Below are 17,233 nucleotides of genomic sequence, written 5' to 3'. Positions count from 1 at the left end.
GAAGCAGAAACTTCCAGGAGCTGGACCGGGAAAGACAGCAGACTTAGTGGCCCCGAGGGCCATGGGCATCAGGGAGGGGGGTGGGGAGCAGGGCCAGGCCAGCCCGCCATGCCCTCTGCTCCACACCCTGCACTGCCCAGCCGGGATCTGTGCACGCGGGAGCACGGGGCTGCCTGGTCGCTCCCATGCCTTGGGATGAGGGGCCTGGGCCCAGAGGGAGGTAAGCAGCTTGTGATCCGAGGAGGAGCCTGGGCCTTCTGTCCAGATCCCGGCACGATTCCGAGGCAGCTGGCAGACTTAGCCCAGAGCTGCACCGAGGTTCCCTGCAGGTCTTTGCATGGTGTCTGCCTTCGCTGTTCCAACACGCCGGAATGACTCGGCCCCGCGCTGGACAGTTTACAAGGCAGCTTCCTGCATGTTGCCTCATGCAGGCCCCATGATCGTCCAGGGTAGGACAGTACTCTGTTCTCCAGGGTGGGAGAGATGAGATCCAGAGAGGGGAAGGGATTTGCCCGTGGTCACCTAGCTAGGCACTCCTAGCAGTGCGATTCCAACCCTAACCTTCTGAGCTCTCCCTGCTTCCCTGACACTTTTTTTTTTTTTTTTTTTTGAGTGGGTAGCGCTGCCTTAAGCTGTGTGCTCCCTGTAGCTTCTAGACCTTTCTCATCCCTAACATTAGTAGTATTCCTCTGGGATATTGTCATTCACTTCCTGTATAAACTTAGGAAAGTTGCTTCTCTCTGGGACTTGATTTCCCCACCTGTAAAATGGGCTTATAGTACCTTTGGCCTTTAAAGGTGGCTGGGCAAGCGCTTGGCACAATGCCTGGCACAGAGGCTACCCTTGGAAATCTCTGCTGGCTGAAGCTGAACCTGGCAAGCATCCAGTGGGGCAAGCAGGGCTGGCCTGTGATCTCCTGTATTTCAGAGAAGTTTCTTTAACTGCGAGACGGGTCTGATGAGTTCCTGCCTTCCTCGGGGAGGTAGAGCGGCAGATTAAGGTCCTGGCTGTGGAGTCTTTGGAAACCATGGAGGCTGGGTGGGAAAAGCATAGAGTCTGCAGCCCAGCCTTCAAACCAGCCACCAGGGCCCCCACGGGTACCGGACAATGCAGCTTATGTTGTCTTTGCCAGGCACCCTGCTAGAGGGAGGGCAGGAGGGCGGGAGAGGAGCTGGGGACCAACCCGGTTAGTCCTGAGCGCGAGGCTCTACCTGCTGGAGGTTTGAGTCTGAAACAAGCTCTCGGAATCCCACGTGGCCTCGTGGGCCTGCCCCCAAATTGGAGCCAAGCCTTAGATTTTTCCGGGGGGAGGCCAGTGAGCCAAATGTGTTATGAACTGGCAGAAAGGCAGCGTGCTGTGTGTGAAAGATAATAGGGGAAATTCATCAGATTGGCTCTAAATCACAGAATGAAAGCACCAAAACCTGCAGGGAGGAAACCAAGTCCGGACCTATGACTTATTGGGGTGGGGCAGAGGGCATCTGGCCCCCTTGGGCTTCATGATGCTCAGAGGTTCTGAGGTCTGTGTGTGGTGCTTGCCGGCATTCTTGACCGTGACCCCCTTCCCCTCTTGACTGGCAGCAGCCCCGTGACGGCACCGGGGCCGGGCACTGGGTTTACAATGGGAGCCGGCGGGCACGACCCCGGCAGGCAGGACTGTATCCTTGGGGAGGGCAGCACGCCAGGAGAGGGAAATGTGAGATGAATCACCGAAACACAGATATTATTCATTGCACGATGCGGAGGGCTTCCTGGAGGAAAGGTGTGGGGCAGGGGGGCCTGGAGAAAATCGGGTGTGCAGGCCTTGTGGGGGAAGCAGTGGGGTCGGGGTGCCAGGAAGGTGGTTTCTACTGAAATGAAGAGGCAGTGGGAGTGGGGCCAGGCGGCTCAGGAGGGCTGGGGTGGTGGAATGAATGGGCACGGGGGTCCGCAGGTGAGTGAGGTCTGGCGTGGCTGGGGCAGAGGGCTGCTTTGTGGAAAATCAGCTCGGGGAGGATTTGGGAGGACGAGTCAGGGGTTGTGGTTGTTCCCGAAGCTAGAGATGGTGGTGACCTGGGTTTGAGTCCTGTTAGTGGAGAGAGCTGGACAGACTCGAGTTATTCTTTGGAGCTGGTGGTAGCCTGCTTCACAGAGGGGCTCCGGGACTCGGAAGCCTGCCCTGTGTCCTCCGGGTGGGAACAATGGGCGCAAAGGCACAAGGAGAGAACTGGGGGCTGGAGGACTGGGGACCAGCGTGGCTGAGGAACGGGGAGGTGTAGGCGGTGGTGAGAGGTGAGGTCGGGGACCGGGGCAACACCCAGGGACCGCCCCCTGGGCGGGGAGTAGGAACCAAGGACCCCAGCTCATTGCCATAGCACACTTTTTTACAAAGAAAAGGGCCCAAGGACAGGAAAGGGGAGATCTTTTGTGGCAGAAAGAGATCCTTTGTAGGAGCCAGGCTACGTGAGGTCAAGTCCTGGGTCTGCCACAGTCACCTTTTTGTCCTTGTATGGCAGGAGAATAATACTGTCTACCTCTTAGGGGACTTATAAGGGCTCAATGACAATTCCGCCTGGCAGAGAGGAAGCTCTGTGTTGGGCTTAGTAACTGGGTCCTGTGTGACCTTGGGCAAGATCCTCTCTCTGAGCCTTAGTTTCTCCTGGCCAGTCTTTGCAAACACGTCAGGTGAAAGCTCTCTCTCATCTCTGTGGTGCTGTTAAGTGTCCAACTCCTGAGGGTGACCCAAGTGTGGCACCAAGCTGCCAGTGTCACCTCCGACGGGACCCTGTCCCTCCCAGTCCTGTAAAGGGACACTGGGTCTCCTGGAGCAGTAAGGGGATATTTGAATCAGCCCAGGACCTGGTACAGTCTCAGGGCACACAGACTAGGACAAAGAGGGCCAGTCAGGGCTGCCGTTGACCTGAACTGACCTGCTTGGCCCCAGAATCTAGATTGTCTTTGGAGAGCTGGAGAGCGCAGTGGAAGCTGGGGGCTTCTCCAAGGGATGAGGACTGTGGGCAAACTTTGTTGTTCTCCATTCTGAGCCTCAGTTTCCCCATCTGTACCGGAAGGCTTGGACTCCCTGCCTGGCTGCCACACGTGGAGTGCTGAGAAAGGGACAGGAGACTGGTGGCAGTTTGGAAAGGGGTTATGACACTGCTGGGGGCTGGAGTCCCGGAATCCATATAGAGCTGAGAGAGGGAGAGCAGAGGGGGTGTGTGGCCAGGGTGCGCTCACTCCCGGCTGCTTAAGAATGCAGACTCCTGGGCTCTTCACAGCTGGCTAAACCAAAAGCTCCCCAGTGGGCCTGGGCATCTGCATTTTAACCTGCTCTCCATGGGACTGAAGCACCTGAGAACTGAAGTTCCGAGCCATCCCCTTTGCTCCGGTGGCCATAGGGGCCCAGCGGGGTTGGGGGCGAGGGCCAGTCCACGTCACCCAGCAGACTGGAACCCTGTGCCATGCCAGCCTGGGGATCTCAAGGGACACAGCTCTCTTTGTGGTGGCACCGGCGCCGAGGACTTAGTCCTAGAGCTCTTCAGTCCAGCAGGGGGCAGCACCATGGGCTTTTCCAGAGGGCCCCAGGCTGCTCTGTGGGCCCTGGGGCTGGCAGGGCCTGGACAGAACCCACTGGGGCTGGGGGAGACCTGGGCCTCTGTGGGAAGCTGGGTCTGTGTGTGCCTGGGAGCCTGTGCAAGGGGGCTAGGGGAGAGAGGGACAACAGGAGGACGTAAGAAACACAAGGGCTGCGAAAGCAGGTCTAGAAAATTCTAAAGCACTCTTGCAGCTTCCTGAGGCAGAGGCTACAGGGCAGAGGATAGGGGCTGTGGGTCAGACAGGCTACAGAGGGGCCCTTGTACCCCAGGTCACCTCCACACTGTCTCAGTCTGCCTCCTCCCAGCATCCTCTGGTCTTCTGGGCTTTCTAATAAAGGTCAGCCAGATGTCAGTCCCCCAACCTAGGGGAGCTAGGCATTTTAGCCAGGAGGCCTTTGGGGGTGGGGCTGAAGCTCCTATTGGCTCCTCCTTACTGTGCCTGGAAGAGCTTCCTCTGTTCCTGGGAACTGAGGGAGGACCCTGGGCAAGTCCCAAGCCCTCTGAGCCCTGGGTCAAGGGTGGGCTGACCACTAGATCCCTGAAGGCCTTCTGCAATTCCTGCTTGTGGCAAGGCGCTGTCACTTGTAGATTTTCTGAGGAGGGGGCTGGCTGATGGGGTGGGGCGGGGAGAGTCATTTGGTAGTGAGCTTCCCATCATCAAATATGACAAATAGTTGTCATATTTGTCATATTTGATGACGTGTCATGTCAAATCATCAGATACGACAAATCAGACTGGGTGAATTTTGCTTCCTTTTAGGCCTTTGCCTGTGGTCCTGGCCTATCTCCCTTTCACACACCATCTGTCTGTCTACGTTAATCATTAATCAGGAGGAGAGCCCCACCTGTGAGAGGGGCAAGTCCCTGCCAAGGGGACTGCTGATTTCCAGGATGACCCTGAACTTGTTTTCCTTGGCCCCAAACTTTTAGCTACTTCCTGTTTGAGCAGGCACAGAAATTCTAGGGCCCCAGCCCTTCCTCCTCCTCTTGGTGGAATTTCCAGACAAAATGCTGTTCCCAGGATGGGGGCAGGGCCGGCATTGTTCTTGCTCTCCAGAGCCGAGGGGTGACAGGTTACACAAGCCACACTTAATTTTCACCTACATGGTCCTGGGACACCAGCTTTGGGCTGGGTGGGATCCCCAGGGAAGGCTGGTAAGTGTGAGAACCATGGTTCTGGCCCAACCTGCCCCTCCTCTAACACCTGCCGTGGGTCCCACTTATGTTCTGGACTGGGCACGAAGCTCTGCATGTAAGTGCCCAAGGGATCCCCCAGGCCAAGCCCATTATACAGGAGGAGAAAAACGGTCAGGGCTGCAAATGCATGGGGATTTGCTCAGAGGCACCAGGCGGAGCAAAGGCACGTACTCATCTGTCCCTTTCTTCTGGGCCAGCTCCAGGATTGTCCCGATCAGCTCCAGGCTGCTGCCTCAAAGTAAACTTTGCAGCCTGCTGTCTGCATGTCCGTGGAGGGGAGCCAGGCCCAGAGAGGGGAAGTGACTTGCCCCTTGTCCCACAGCTGCCCTTCTTGAGAAAAGAATGGGGCCTTTGATCCCAGCTCCCTCTGTTCCCTCATTCACCAAGTGGTGACCGAGGGCTTGGGGGACATGGCTGTGACAGGACTGGCAAGGCCCCTTCCCTCATTACAGTTTAGGGGAAGACAATTAATGAACAACCAAATACACAGATAAGATCGTTTTAGGAAGCAGGAAGTTGAAGAAAGTAAAACAGGCAATGGGACAGGGTGTGGGGATTGGGGCAGAGGCACGGAGATCAGGTGGCCAGGGAAGGCCTCTGATGGTGTGAATTTGAGCTGAGGCTGACAGACAGGGAGGAGCTGGCCATCTGAAGGTCTGGGGTTTGTGGATGAGGAAGAAGAGCACATGCAAAGGTCCTGAGGCAGGACTGTGTTTGGCATGCTCAGGGATCAGAAAGTCTACAACCATTTTAGCTAGTGGCTCCCCAAGAAAGCTGCTAGAAACCTGGAAGAATATGCATTCTTTGGCCCTCCGTACCAAAATTTGGATTCAGTGATGTTGGAGGGGTGCCCTAGAATCTGTTTCTGAATGTTTCAGTGTAGTTTGTGGGCACCTGCAGGCCCTGCCCTCCACCTGCAGGCCTGCCTTCTAAAGCCAGGCCATCCCTTATAGTTGCAGAGTGGGGATCAGAGAGGTCTATGACTTACCAGAGTCAGACAACCACATAGCTATAGAGCTAGGCCTAGAGCCTGATCCTCTGCCTCCCTGCTTAGGGCTCTTTCTTTACCACTTCATTTCTCCCCTTATGGAGGGGCTGCTTAGGCCTTACTGCCGCTTGGGTCTACACCCCATACAGCCTGCCCCGGAGACACCCCCTCATTCTCTGTTCCAGCCTCTCATTGCCCCCAGCATATGCCTTGCTAGTTTCTACCACAGGGCCTTTGCTCATGCTGTCTCCCCCTCCAAGAATATAGTCCTCTGCTCTCTACCTAGGCAGTCCCTACTCAGCCTTCTGGCTCAATGTCAGACTCTTCTTCTAGGACTTCTCCCTCCTCTGAAATCTTTAGTGCTAACTCCAGATCAGATGGGGTCAGCCACTTTTCCTGAATGCTGCTACCATCTCTCCTAGTCAGTCTTCCTGGGAGCCCACTCTGGGTTGGTAACTCTGCTGACAAGCTCTGGCTAACCTGCTCTCGAGGAGCCCAGAGGAGTGAGAAAAGAAATAGCCCAGAGGAGCAGACGTTCATCAGTGGGGTTTTGATTCCCTGTGTTATTTGACCTTCTACAACCTCAGAAAGTGTAAGTATCATTAAACCCATTCTGTAGTTGAGGAACTGAAGGCACTAATCTGGGGTCACACGGCCAAGAAGGGCTGGTTCCTCACCCCAAATCCCTCACTCTTGCAGCACCCCGCTTAGATGGGAGCTTCCTCGGAGCTGGCTCCCGGGCCAGTTCATCTGTCCTCCGCAGTGGGATCTGCAAGGATTGAGCGAGGCCCCTCCCGATGGGAACCCAGGCCAGTGCCAGCCATGAAGTGGTTCACAGATGACCAGGCAGGCCTGCCTGGGAAGGGAGGGGGCTTTCTGACCTCACACTGGGACCATATGCCACCCCCTCTGGTCACCCAGTGGGTGTGGAGCTGTCTGGGCCCATCAACTGGAAGGGGAGGAAGAAGCTCCGAGACCTGGAGCCTCAGCCCCAGGCCTGGGCCCGGAGAAGGAGGGGCTGGGGGCCCACCTGGAGCTTGGCAGCATTTCTGGGTCAGGGCAGGGAGAGGAAGTACAGGGAGAGAGTTGCTTCAGGCCTGGCCATCTGGGTTGAAATGCTGGCTGCTAGGGTGGGGGTGAGGAAGGAGGGCTGGGGCTGGGGCCTGGAGAGTGGATCCCAGCCTCCCCCAGCCCTGGAATTGGAGCCCTGAGCTCTGGGGGCAGTTGGCCTGGAGCGGAAGCCCAGGTCTCCTATGGGCGGAAGCCAGCAGGCATTCTGAGGGTTGGGGGGGCAGCCCAAGGAGTAAGAGTGGAAAGGGGGGGGGGGTCTTGGCAGTTCTGTTTAAGTGCCAAGGTGGCCTTGCCTCATGTGTGACATTAGGCGCGTCACAACCTGTCTCGGCCACCCTTTCCCATCTGCGGGGAGTGACTCTACCCCACCTTGACTGCTCTGTGCTGGGGGGTGAGGGGCAATCAGACCCCTATGTTTGGGGAGTTGATGCCAGATCTGGGCATGCGATGAATTAGGCAGCGTCCCCGGGGCAAGTGGTGGTTCCGTGAGGCCTCGGCTTCTCCGGCTCCATCACTCTGCTCTGTAGGTCCTTCTGGCTCTGACATTCCAGGATTTTATGACAGGTTGTTGACATGTACAAAGGAACTACATCTTCTCTGGGCTTCTGGAGGGCAGGAAGGAACACATAGGTGCTGGATTGAGACTGGGGGAAATTTCTAGATCCTGATGGAATCCTATGGAGGTGGGCTGGGAGGAGATGGAGATGTCTCATCTCTGTACCGCTCGTGGGAATCTGAGACCAGAGATGTCAAGAGCCTTTCTTTAAGTCACACATCACCCAAAGAAACACAGTAACCCTGGGATGCCTGGGTGGCTCAGTGGGTTAAAGCCTCTGCCTTTGGCTCAGGTCATGATCCCAGGGTCCTGGGATCAAGCCCCGCATTGGTCTCTCTGCTGGGCGGGGAGCCTGCCTTCCCCTCTCTCTCTGCCTCCTTTTCTGCCTACTTGTGACCTCTGTCTGTCAAATAAATAAATAAAATCTTAAAAAAACAACAACAAAGCAAAACACCGTGACCCGGACAACTGGCCTTCTGCTCCTGTAGGGCCCTGTTGTCTCCCAAGGCTCACCCTCAGCCCAGCTTTGGGTGATTTCATTTAGAAGATACACGCCCCAAGGGCTGTGTGTGTTCAAATATTCATACTTGACCAGGACCCCAGTTCCACCTGTATTGAGAGGGGCAGAGTCCTTCAAGTCTGGGGCCAGCGTGGCCCTGATGGGGCCATTTTCTGGGAAGGATGTTAATAAATTTGCTGGTGGCTTTGGGGAGGAAGTCTGGGGGGAAGTGGAGGTGGTGGACAGCTGGCTGGGCCTGAGTGTGACCTCGCAGGGCCCGTTTGCACTTTCCACTGAGTGGGGAGAGTCCCCGCTCCCCCACATCCTCATGAAGGTCCTGCTCCTGGTTCAGCCTTGCTCCTGGATGCATACTAGACACTGCCGGCCAGACAGGCCACCTCTCCAGACCAAGGCCAATGACCCTGACCACCAGCGCCCCCCACGGCACCCCCATCCACACCCCTGCTCAGAGCTTCAGCCACTCATGGGTCGAGGCTGGCCCAGGAGGCGGATGTGTGCTGGGCTGCCCGGTTAGGGACTTCCCCTGGTCACTGCTGCCTACCCTTGTCCCGACAGGAAACCCGACAGGTCTGAGCCCTCCGACACCCATTGTGTGGGGCCTGGCGTGGGCTCCAATGTTTCCCCTGTCAAGACTCCTAACCCTCTTCACCTCCTCCTGTTCCTTGTCAAAGCTGGCTTCTATGGAAAGTTCCAGACTCTTGCCCCTCCTCCTCTCTACATTAAAGTCCTGCTCAGCCTTAAGAGCTTGCCTGGGTTCAAATCTTGACTCCTGGTGCCAGCTGTGCAACATTAGAGAACTTCGCTCTCTGTGCCGCCAACATTTTCTGTAAGATGAAGATGGTAACCACTGGCCTCTTAAGCTTCTTGTGAGATTTAATGAGATCTTGTGTGTTGAATGCCCCCAGACAGGGTCTGGTGCACAGCAAATGCTGAATACAGCTTCTCAGTATTAGATCCAACTTCATCTTCAGACAGACCGCTCCAGGCCAAACTTCTAGCCCTGCTCCGTGGAAAGTCCTGGACTTCTGGGGTCCCCTCTGGGCGTGAACCCCCTCTTTTCCCCAGATGGAATCGAGCGTTAGGAGACCGGTTCTTGTTGCTCTTGTTTCCTCCTGCGCCAGATGGCCCCTCAATAAAGGCCAAGCCCTTCCACCTCGGGCTCCCCTCTGTCCTAACACTGCAGGAAGCAGTGTCCTTTATGGGCAATTGAAGGCTTTTCAGAGGTAATTCTGACAGTACGTATTTTTGTTCCTCCCTCACTGACTTTTAAACCTAACACCCCAGTAGGATGGGAGACTGCACTGGGCTGGCCCCCTTGCTCTGCATCTGGTGCCTGAGGGACCCCCCTGAGCGACCCCCACCACCCCTGGCCTGGGGTTTACCTGGATTTACAGCCCAGCTCTTAGGCCTCCCACCGCCTCTGCCCAGCAGGGTGTAATTCTTCTCGGGACACCCAGACAGGGATGGTTCTCTGCCCTGAGGCAGATTCTCTGGGTCCTTCTCTCCTTGATCTTCTTCCTTGTCCTCATTATACAACCCAGCTGGTGGGATGGAGTTGGGGGGGGGGGGAGGGTCTCTCTATGGCACTCAGACTGCTTTAATGAGATGATGTTTGAGCTGGGTCCTGAGGGGTAAGGACGAGTTCACCAGGTGCAGAAGGAAGGTCCTCTGACCAACGGGGCCAAGGCAGGGTGGAAATGAGCAGGGAGACTTTGATAGGTAAGGGGCTGGATTGGGCAGGGGTGCAAGAGGAGGTGGCCAGTTTGTGACAAACCTGGGTCCTTTTCAGTACTCTGTGCATTCACTTTTGGAGGCTGTTGAGGGCAGGTGAAGGGGGTGAGGGGGATCAGATCTGATTTAGCGGGCCCCTGTCCCCCTGCCTGCACTTACTAATCATGAAGTTTCCCAGGCCTCATCTGGAAGCATGGAATCAGGTGTTTTGAGGGAACCCAGAAATATACGTGTTTAATGTACTGGGGTGATTTGGAGGCTCAGGGGTGTGGAGGCCGCAGTCTTGAACCTGACCCAAAGCAGCAGGCTGAGGAGGTGGGAGCTGGGCCTATCCAGGAGCCCCTCTGGGGTTCAAAGAGCAGTGGAGAACAGACCCCTGACAGGCTGCCAGTCCTGTGGGGCTCCAGCTCACAGACCAGCAGGACCTGGGAAGCCCCTGTTGGCCGGGGCAATCACAGACGGCTTCCCCTTGGAGGGGGACTATTGCAGGAAATGGTGGTGGGGAGGGTGTTTTCAGATGCCCCTCTTCTCATCTAGGTGGCCTCCAGAAAGAGGACCGCTCCTGTTTACAGGGAGGAGGCCACAGGGGCAGTGAAAGGGGGTGGGTGGCTTGCTCCAAAGCGGGATTGATTCCAGATGCTCTGCTGGGGTGTGCAGGGAGCAGCCTTTGTCTGCCGGCCTGCCTCCTCTGTACCCCAGCTGGCTCCTACTCCAGACCCTCCAGAGGCCTGGGGAGGTGTTCAGCTGGACCGGTGGGCAATGTCCGCCCCATCCCAAGGCCAGGAATGCAGAAGCTTCTTCCTCTTTAATAGCTGACCCTGCTCCTTGCACTAGGCAGATAGGCTGGGGGTCCACCACTTCTCCTCGCAGGTGAGGAAACTGAGGCACAGAGAACTTGAGAGACTCAAGCATAAGCAGAGAGACTCTGCCAGGTCTTGGAGCCCAACTGTGTTTACTGGCGAGGCCCTGAACTCCTGGCTGCTTCCCCCCCCTTCCTCTACACACATACAAACGAAATCTACTGGTTGGGGATGCCAGGCCAAGACCACTTGTCTTAGCCACTGACAGTCTTTTGGCAGGGAATGTCTCATCCCCTCAAGGGGAGGCCAGACTCTGGCTGATCAGGGCATTCCTGCTTTGGGAAGGAAACTGGGCCTGATGAACTCCAGGCTCTTGTACAGGACCGATGCCCCGACCCTGAGCTGGACTTCTGGGAGGCTTCTACCCACCGAAACTGATGGGCCTGGCTGGAGAGCTCATTCTTTCCGGAAGTGCCAAAGCGGGGGAAGGTGACTGCAGGAGCCCCACCTGAGTGGGGAGATCAGGGGAAGGTGCTTACAGCTTTTCTCTGGGGCCTCTGCTCTGGCAAGGGAGGCTCCTGGGCAGCGTCTGCCATGGGGGAATGAGCTAGAGCAATGCTTAACTCAAAGGAGGTCAGTGGTGTCCTTGCCGGCAGGGTGGCTTTCCATCTGCAGCAGGGACAGGCGGCCACTCCGGGAAGAGGGGCCAGCAGGGGGGTCTTTGGACAACCCAGATTGGGTTAATAGGAGCAGTACCCCTCCTGCCCCTCCCCCCTGGTCCTGGGAAGGCGCCTGGCTTCCAGCTGTGATCCAGACTCCTCCTGACCTGGGGGCCCTCCCCCCTGGGCTGAGGGAGCCAAGAAGGGGGGCTCTCTTTGTGAGGTGCAAAACCCGGCCTGGATTTCTGCCGAGATTGCCCCGCCCCCTCCAGGGCCACACCTTTCCAGCTGTTCTGGAGAACTTCCAGACTGTCTCCAGCGCCCACGGATGACCCTCCCTCAAGCACACCCCTAAGATTGTGTGTTGGGAGCCCCAGGCTAAGACCACTTGCCTCTACCGTTTTCTGTGTGACTGAGGCCAGTCAGTCCTCCCTGTCAGGGCCTCAGTTTCCCCTTCTATATTTGAGGGAATGAAGCTCAGGCAGGTGACTGCATAATTTAAAAGATAAATGCTGCTGCTGGGGCAAATAGGAGGAGAGAGAGAGAGAGAGACCACAAAGGGCCAGGATGGTCAGGAAAGGCTATAGAATCTGGGCCTTAGAAGGATGGCCTTTGGCAGGGCAGCCCCTTCTGGAAGCAGCACAAAGAGGAGTGAGAAGGGGGGAACTAGTGTGTGAGGCTGGAGAATGGTTGGGGCCAGATGGTTGGAACCTTAAATATCAAGGAAGTTTGTTTGGACTTGGGGAGCCATGAAAAGTTCTTGAGCTGGGGAGTGACTTGGGGAAGTCTTTCAGCAGGAGGGCAGTAGAGGGAGTGGGCATCTCTCTCCTCCCGGGCCTCCCTTTTCCATCTCCCGGAGATTCTTCTGCAGGCTTACCAGAGCTGCCCTGAACGCCCAGGGAGAGGAAGAGCCCATCGCGTCGGTGGTGGTGTATTTGGGGGGTGGGGGGTCCAGATCGCCGGGGACAAAATGTTCAGATTTGGCAAAGCCTGAGAGATACACAGGTGTTCATTACCTCTCTCGCCTTTCTGTGCGCTTGGAGATACACGCTGCATTTGTAATTACATACAAAGAATATGTGTATCTAACGGAGCAATTTTTAAAATGCAAAGAACCGGCAACTTTTCTGCGCAAAAGGGAAGTCTTTTCAAGCCGGTTAGAGGGCTAGGGCCTGGAGCTCGCCAGGCGGTGTGTTTGCGGCTCCAGACTCAGTTCAGAGAGCTTGGGGCAGAAAGGCGCCCTGTGGTGTCAGCCTCATTCGGGCCCCTAAAAAGGTGACCGGATTCGCAGCGCGGTGCCCGCCGGGCTGCCTGGCGTGCGCCCTGTCCGGTGCCCGCGATCGCGCGCACGCGGGTGTGCACCGTTTACACCCGCGGGCGGGCTGGAGCGCCTCGTGCGCCCTGAGGTCGGGCCACGGCTCTCGGGCTCGAGGGGTGCAGATGGTGACCTTCCTGGGGACCTGCCTGGGGTCCCGGGGCACTCCGGGCCGCCTCGCCCTCCTACTCCAGGCCGGGATTTCTCCCGCACTGACTTTCCGGGCCGGTGCCAGCCCGGCCTCCCGGTCCCAGGCCCCCGCGGCGGGGCCGGCTGCTCTGGGAGGGCGGGGGCGGGAGGAGGAGTTTGAGCGACTTTGTGGGGCAGCCTTGGCCTCCGCGGCGCCCGCACCAGCGCGCGGGAGAAGACAGGGACGCCCGCCGGGCGCTCCGGAGCGGGTGATGGGGCCCGTGTGAGCGCGCCCAGGCCCAGCCCGGTGCCCGGCGGGCGGCAGCATGTCCGCGGGCGGCAGCGCCAGGAAGAGCACCGGGAGGCCCTCCTACTACTACCGGCTGCTGCGGCGGCCCCGGCTGCAGCGACAGAGGAGCCGCTCCCGCAGCCGGAGCCGGCCCACCAGGGGTAGGCGCCACCCCGACCCCCGACCCCTGGGCTCCCCTTACCTCCACCTTGCCCTCTGATGCCGGGGAATGCTGAGGACCCTGGATCTTCCTTCAGTCTACTTAGCCGCTCCCCCAACCCCCGCAGTCGCCCTTATCTGGCTGCCCCCTACTGGGTCTGCTTGATCCGCATCCCCCCAGCTTCTCCCTCCTCTGCCAGCGTCCTGGGGAATCCGAAGCTCTAGTCTCCCCTGGTACCTCCTCTGGTGCCTTGCGCAGAGAAAGGGGAGATTGCAGTTCGGGGTTCTCTTTATTCGTTTCTCAGATGCCACTTCCTAGTCCCCCGTGCCTCAGTTTACTCCACAGCCTGGCAATGAAGTCATCAGGAGTGGATTTGGCCTTTCCTCACTTTGCCTTCAGGGCCCTAGGCTCTCCGCACAGGGTGGGGGGGGCCCATCTCAGCGCCCCCACACACCTTTCCCCAGGGACTTAACAGGCTTCCCCACCTCTTGGGTGGAGGGACAGGTGGCTGGACTTCAGAGGGTCCTTCCCAGGAGTCCTTGGCTCCAAAGCAGCCAGGGCTTTTAGATCTGCCTGGGACCCCTCCTGGTGGATGGGCCCACTGCCTTTGAAAAGTTTCTCTTTCAAGGCGGCAGGCAGGACAGGGAGGAGGGGAAATGGAAGCAGCGTTTTCTTTTTTCCAGTAACAAGATCCTTGGTTGGAAGGGCATGTGATCCAGGAGGCTGGCTTTTGGGCCTGGTGGAAGCAGGGCCTTCCTTCCGAGGTTGGGTGGGATGGAGTTTAGGGAGGGGGCTCCTGGAAGAAGGAAGCCAGAAGGGGTCCTGGGGAGGCCAGGATCCCCCTGTCAAGGGGCTCAGGACCGCTGAAGCACCAATGGGCAGTGGGTGAGAGGGAGGAGGGTGGTCAGTAGCGCCCAGCGGGATCTGGGCCTCGTTGGTTCGCTTTGGGAAACGGGAAGCCTGGTCCAGCGCTGAGCTTGATTGGGCTGCGGTATGAACAGATCCGTGCCTGGACTTGGTAGACCTGAGGTCAGATCCCCAGCCTCCCAGGTGCCCGTTGTGTGGCTCAGGCCCTGTGGTGCTGCCTCTGGACCTCAGTTTTATCAGCTTGCGGGTAAATCAGGCAGTAGGCGTTCATCTGCTTCTCCTCAGAACAGGGAAGATTTTTTCCCACAGTCAGGGCTGAATAACAATGTACAAGGCTTCCTCAGGAAGTAGTGAGTTCCTGAAGTAGTGAGTTCCCCATGCGTGGATGGGTTCAAGCTGAGACTGGAAGTGTGCACAGGTGTGTGCTGCGAGTTCAGTGCTCAAGAGTCTCTCAAGGCCTGGGGTCCACCTCCCCTTGCCTTCCTTGAAGTGGCTTCTGGCTCTCCCCCACCCTCGACCTCGTGCCCCATTCCAGGCTTAGCCTGAAAGACCAGAGATCTGGGTTTGAGCACAGAGACTTTGGGCAAGCCACTTGTTTTTTCTGAGCCTCAGTTTCTGGAGCTGTAAAGGGGGCTAGCAGGACTCGTAGGAGGAAATGGGTTCCTGCTGGGAGAAATGGGAGTTGTACAAATGCCCACTAATGCTCAGGGCACCCTGCGCCCTCCTGCCCTCCCCTCTCCTTGCAGATGCCCTGCATGACCTCCCCTGCACTTTGGTGCCCTTCTGCTCTTGACTGCAGAGGCCCCGAGAGAAACGGAAGTCCCCTTCCTGCTCTGCCAACTGGGCAGGCGACAGTGTGTCCAGCGGTCACCTGAGCCCCAGCTTCCAGGCCCCGCCTAGGCAGGAGCCCTTGCTTTGTGTCCCAGTCTTGAAAGAGCTCAAAGCCTGCAGGGAGTGGGGAGGAGCCTGTCACTGTCCAGAAGTTAGATCTGGGAAAGCAGGGAGCGCTTCACCAAGGAAGTGACTTTTGGACAGGGTGTCACCAGGTGGCTGTGATTTCCCTCAGCACAGGGAGTGGTTGAGTCAGATGTGTGTCCAGGCCCCAGCTCTGCACAAAACTGTCCTTTGGCCAGTCACCTCCCTTTGGCCTAGTCTGGTAGACGGGTATAGTGACACGTGCGGTGACGGCAGGTTCTTTTAAGGATGAGAGCAAGTGCTCAGAAAGCTAGAAGCTTCTGTTGTCTGGCACTTGGGCCACAGTTGGGCTGAGCTATAGGTATTCTTACTCTGGGTGGAGGAATTGCCGGTGGAAAGACAGAAGGGAATTGTTTTGGACATTGTGGACAGAGTTCCTCCTGGGGTGGAGGAGGGGAAGGGTTTGGGAGGGGGGTAGTGGGGAGCAGTAGTTGGGGCTGGAGAAAGGGCCTTGAGTTTTGGGGAGTCGTGGCTGGGGATGAGAGCTGCCTGGCAGGGTGTATGGTGGAGGCTGGGGGCCTGTGGCACAGTTAGAGCAGTCATTGACCCCCCCTCCCTGAAGCCCCAGATCCTGGCCTCTGCCCCCAGGGCCACCCTCCTTCCTGAGGCCAGTGCCCCAATGCAGGTGGTAACTCATGTTGGGGGAAGCCACGCTGTGGCCTTGGGCGGGTCCCTGCTGACCTCAGGCTGCACAGTCTTCCCATCTGTGTGGGGGCTTGGTCCCATAGTGCTGATGTCAGATCCTGGAAGAGGGGGTCATATCCAGCACCCCAGCCGCAACCACTCACAGCCCTTGCTCCATACCCATTCTGTCCCCTGCCACTTGTGAGGAAGGACAGTGACTGAGAACTCGGGATGGGGGGGAGAGGGGTGTTTATTTAGAAACAGAAAAGTACAGGGAAGAGGTGGCTGGAGGCAGGTTCGCAGCTGGCTGGGTCTTGAGGAGGATTGTGGCCAGGCTGCCACCTCTGAGGGAGCCCCCTGCCTGTTGCCCCCACTGCCCTGTGGAGTGGTGGTGGGGGGCGCCCTGTGGATTTGAGAGCAGGACTTGGTCCTTGCCTAGGGCTGCAAGTGAGAGACAGTGTCCACAGTCCCATCCCCCCCAGCTTTGAGGAAAGTGGGGGCACTAAGCAGGGCTCTTCCTTCTCGGGCCCCCCATCTCCCCATCTGAGAAGTAGGCAGAGTGAGATCCGCCATTGACAATCACCAGAAGCATGGTGGAGACAGTGACCTTTAGATGGCAAGGGTCCGCTGGCCATTTCACATTGGGTTTTGTGATCCTAAGTCTGCTTGAAGGCTAGATATGGCTTATAGATATGGGGGGGGGGCCTGTCCCCAGTAGAATGTCACCAGCCAAGGTTCCTTCCCTCCTTCCCCCACACCAGCTCAAGAAAAGTTTTGTTTGTCTGACCTATCTGTCCCCCAAGGGCTGCTGGGGGGAAATGCAAGTTTTCCCCTTGTTCCGGATAAAGTCTGGCCCATTTACCCAACTAGCAGACATGTCTTGAGCACCTATTGTGTGCTGGGCTCCAGCCAGGGCCGTGGGGGCCCATGGGGATGGATGGTACGTGTTCCCAGCCCTCCCCAAGCCCTCAGATGGTTGAGGAAGCTGACTTGTTGAGGTTCAGTTGAGGCACAGAGCCCTTTTCAGGGTACTGAGTGGTAGTTCTACTAGCTCAGCAATGAGCTGTTTGTGTGACTGGTTATATGACTCTAGGCACCTCGCAGGGCCTCAGTTTCCCCATCTGTCAAGCAGGGCTTATCATGCGCTGCTGCCTGACAGCTCAGGAGACCTGGAATGCCCATCCTCATACTCACTGGAGGCTCTGATTCTTTTCTTTCTGTTTGCACCCGAGTTTCTCCAGGGGCTAATCCTTACCCGCCTGCGCAGCGCGGGGCCGTGGTGGATGTATTCTCCTGAGATGGCCGGTCCCTCCTCCACATGCATACGTAGTCGCATTGCTTGGCCTGATATTTTGGTTGCTGTGTCATCCGTCTCCCCTCTCCCCAGGCTCCTTTCGTTCTGTTTGAGAGTCCTCAGGAGGGGTTTCCCAGGAACACCCCAGCACACTTAGAGGAATGCAGGCAAGAGTGGTGGTGGTGCCCAGGAAGGCTGGGCCTGACCTCCTGAGGTGATGGTCCCCTCCGAGTGCTTAGAACATGGCAGCTGAGTGATTCAACCCCTGGGGTCCAGATGAGGAGACTGAGGCACAGAGGGACCTTCATAGAACTAGATGTGGAACCCGGGGCTGCTGGCCCCCTGGAGAATGGTGATGTGGTTGGGGAGGGTGCTGGTTTGACACAGCTGCTTCCCAACTGGCATGATGGTTAGGGAAGAGCCTGTGTGCCCCATAGGGAAGGGCAAGGGCTGGGACCACTCCATACGGACCCTGATTTTACT

At 57.6% G+C, this 17,233-nt stretch overlaps 1 protein-coding gene across 4 annotated transcripts in view; it reads left to right on the top strand.

Annotated features, from left to right (window-relative positions):
- The window catches only part of DAB2IP (DAB2 interacting protein), a 186,691-nt gene that overhangs the window by 48,919 nt on the left and 120,539 nt on the right, over positions 1–17,233 (top strand). Inside the window, exon 1 of one of the 4 annotated variants that reach the window (XM_032308603.1) lies at positions 12,676–12,991. The exons of the other annotated variants lie outside the window; for them this stretch is intronic. Coding sequence (XP_032164494.1) covers positions 12,868–12,991 — 124 coding nt within the window. The 5' untranslated portion in view covers positions 12,676–12,867. Of the gene's footprint in view, positions 1–12,675; positions 12,992–17,233 lie in introns of those variants that run through there. 4 annotated transcript variants of the gene reach the window in all.

This window comes from Mustela erminea, chromosome 12 (assembly GCF_009829155.1).
Source record: "Mustela erminea isolate mMusErm1 chromosome 12, mMusErm1.Pri, whole genome shotgun sequence".
Taxonomy (NCBI): Eukaryota; Metazoa; Chordata; class Mammalia; order Carnivora; family Mustelidae; genus Mustela; species Mustela erminea.
Note: the sequence above shows the minus strand (reverse complement) of the source record. Positions and strands in the feature narration are given on the sequence as shown.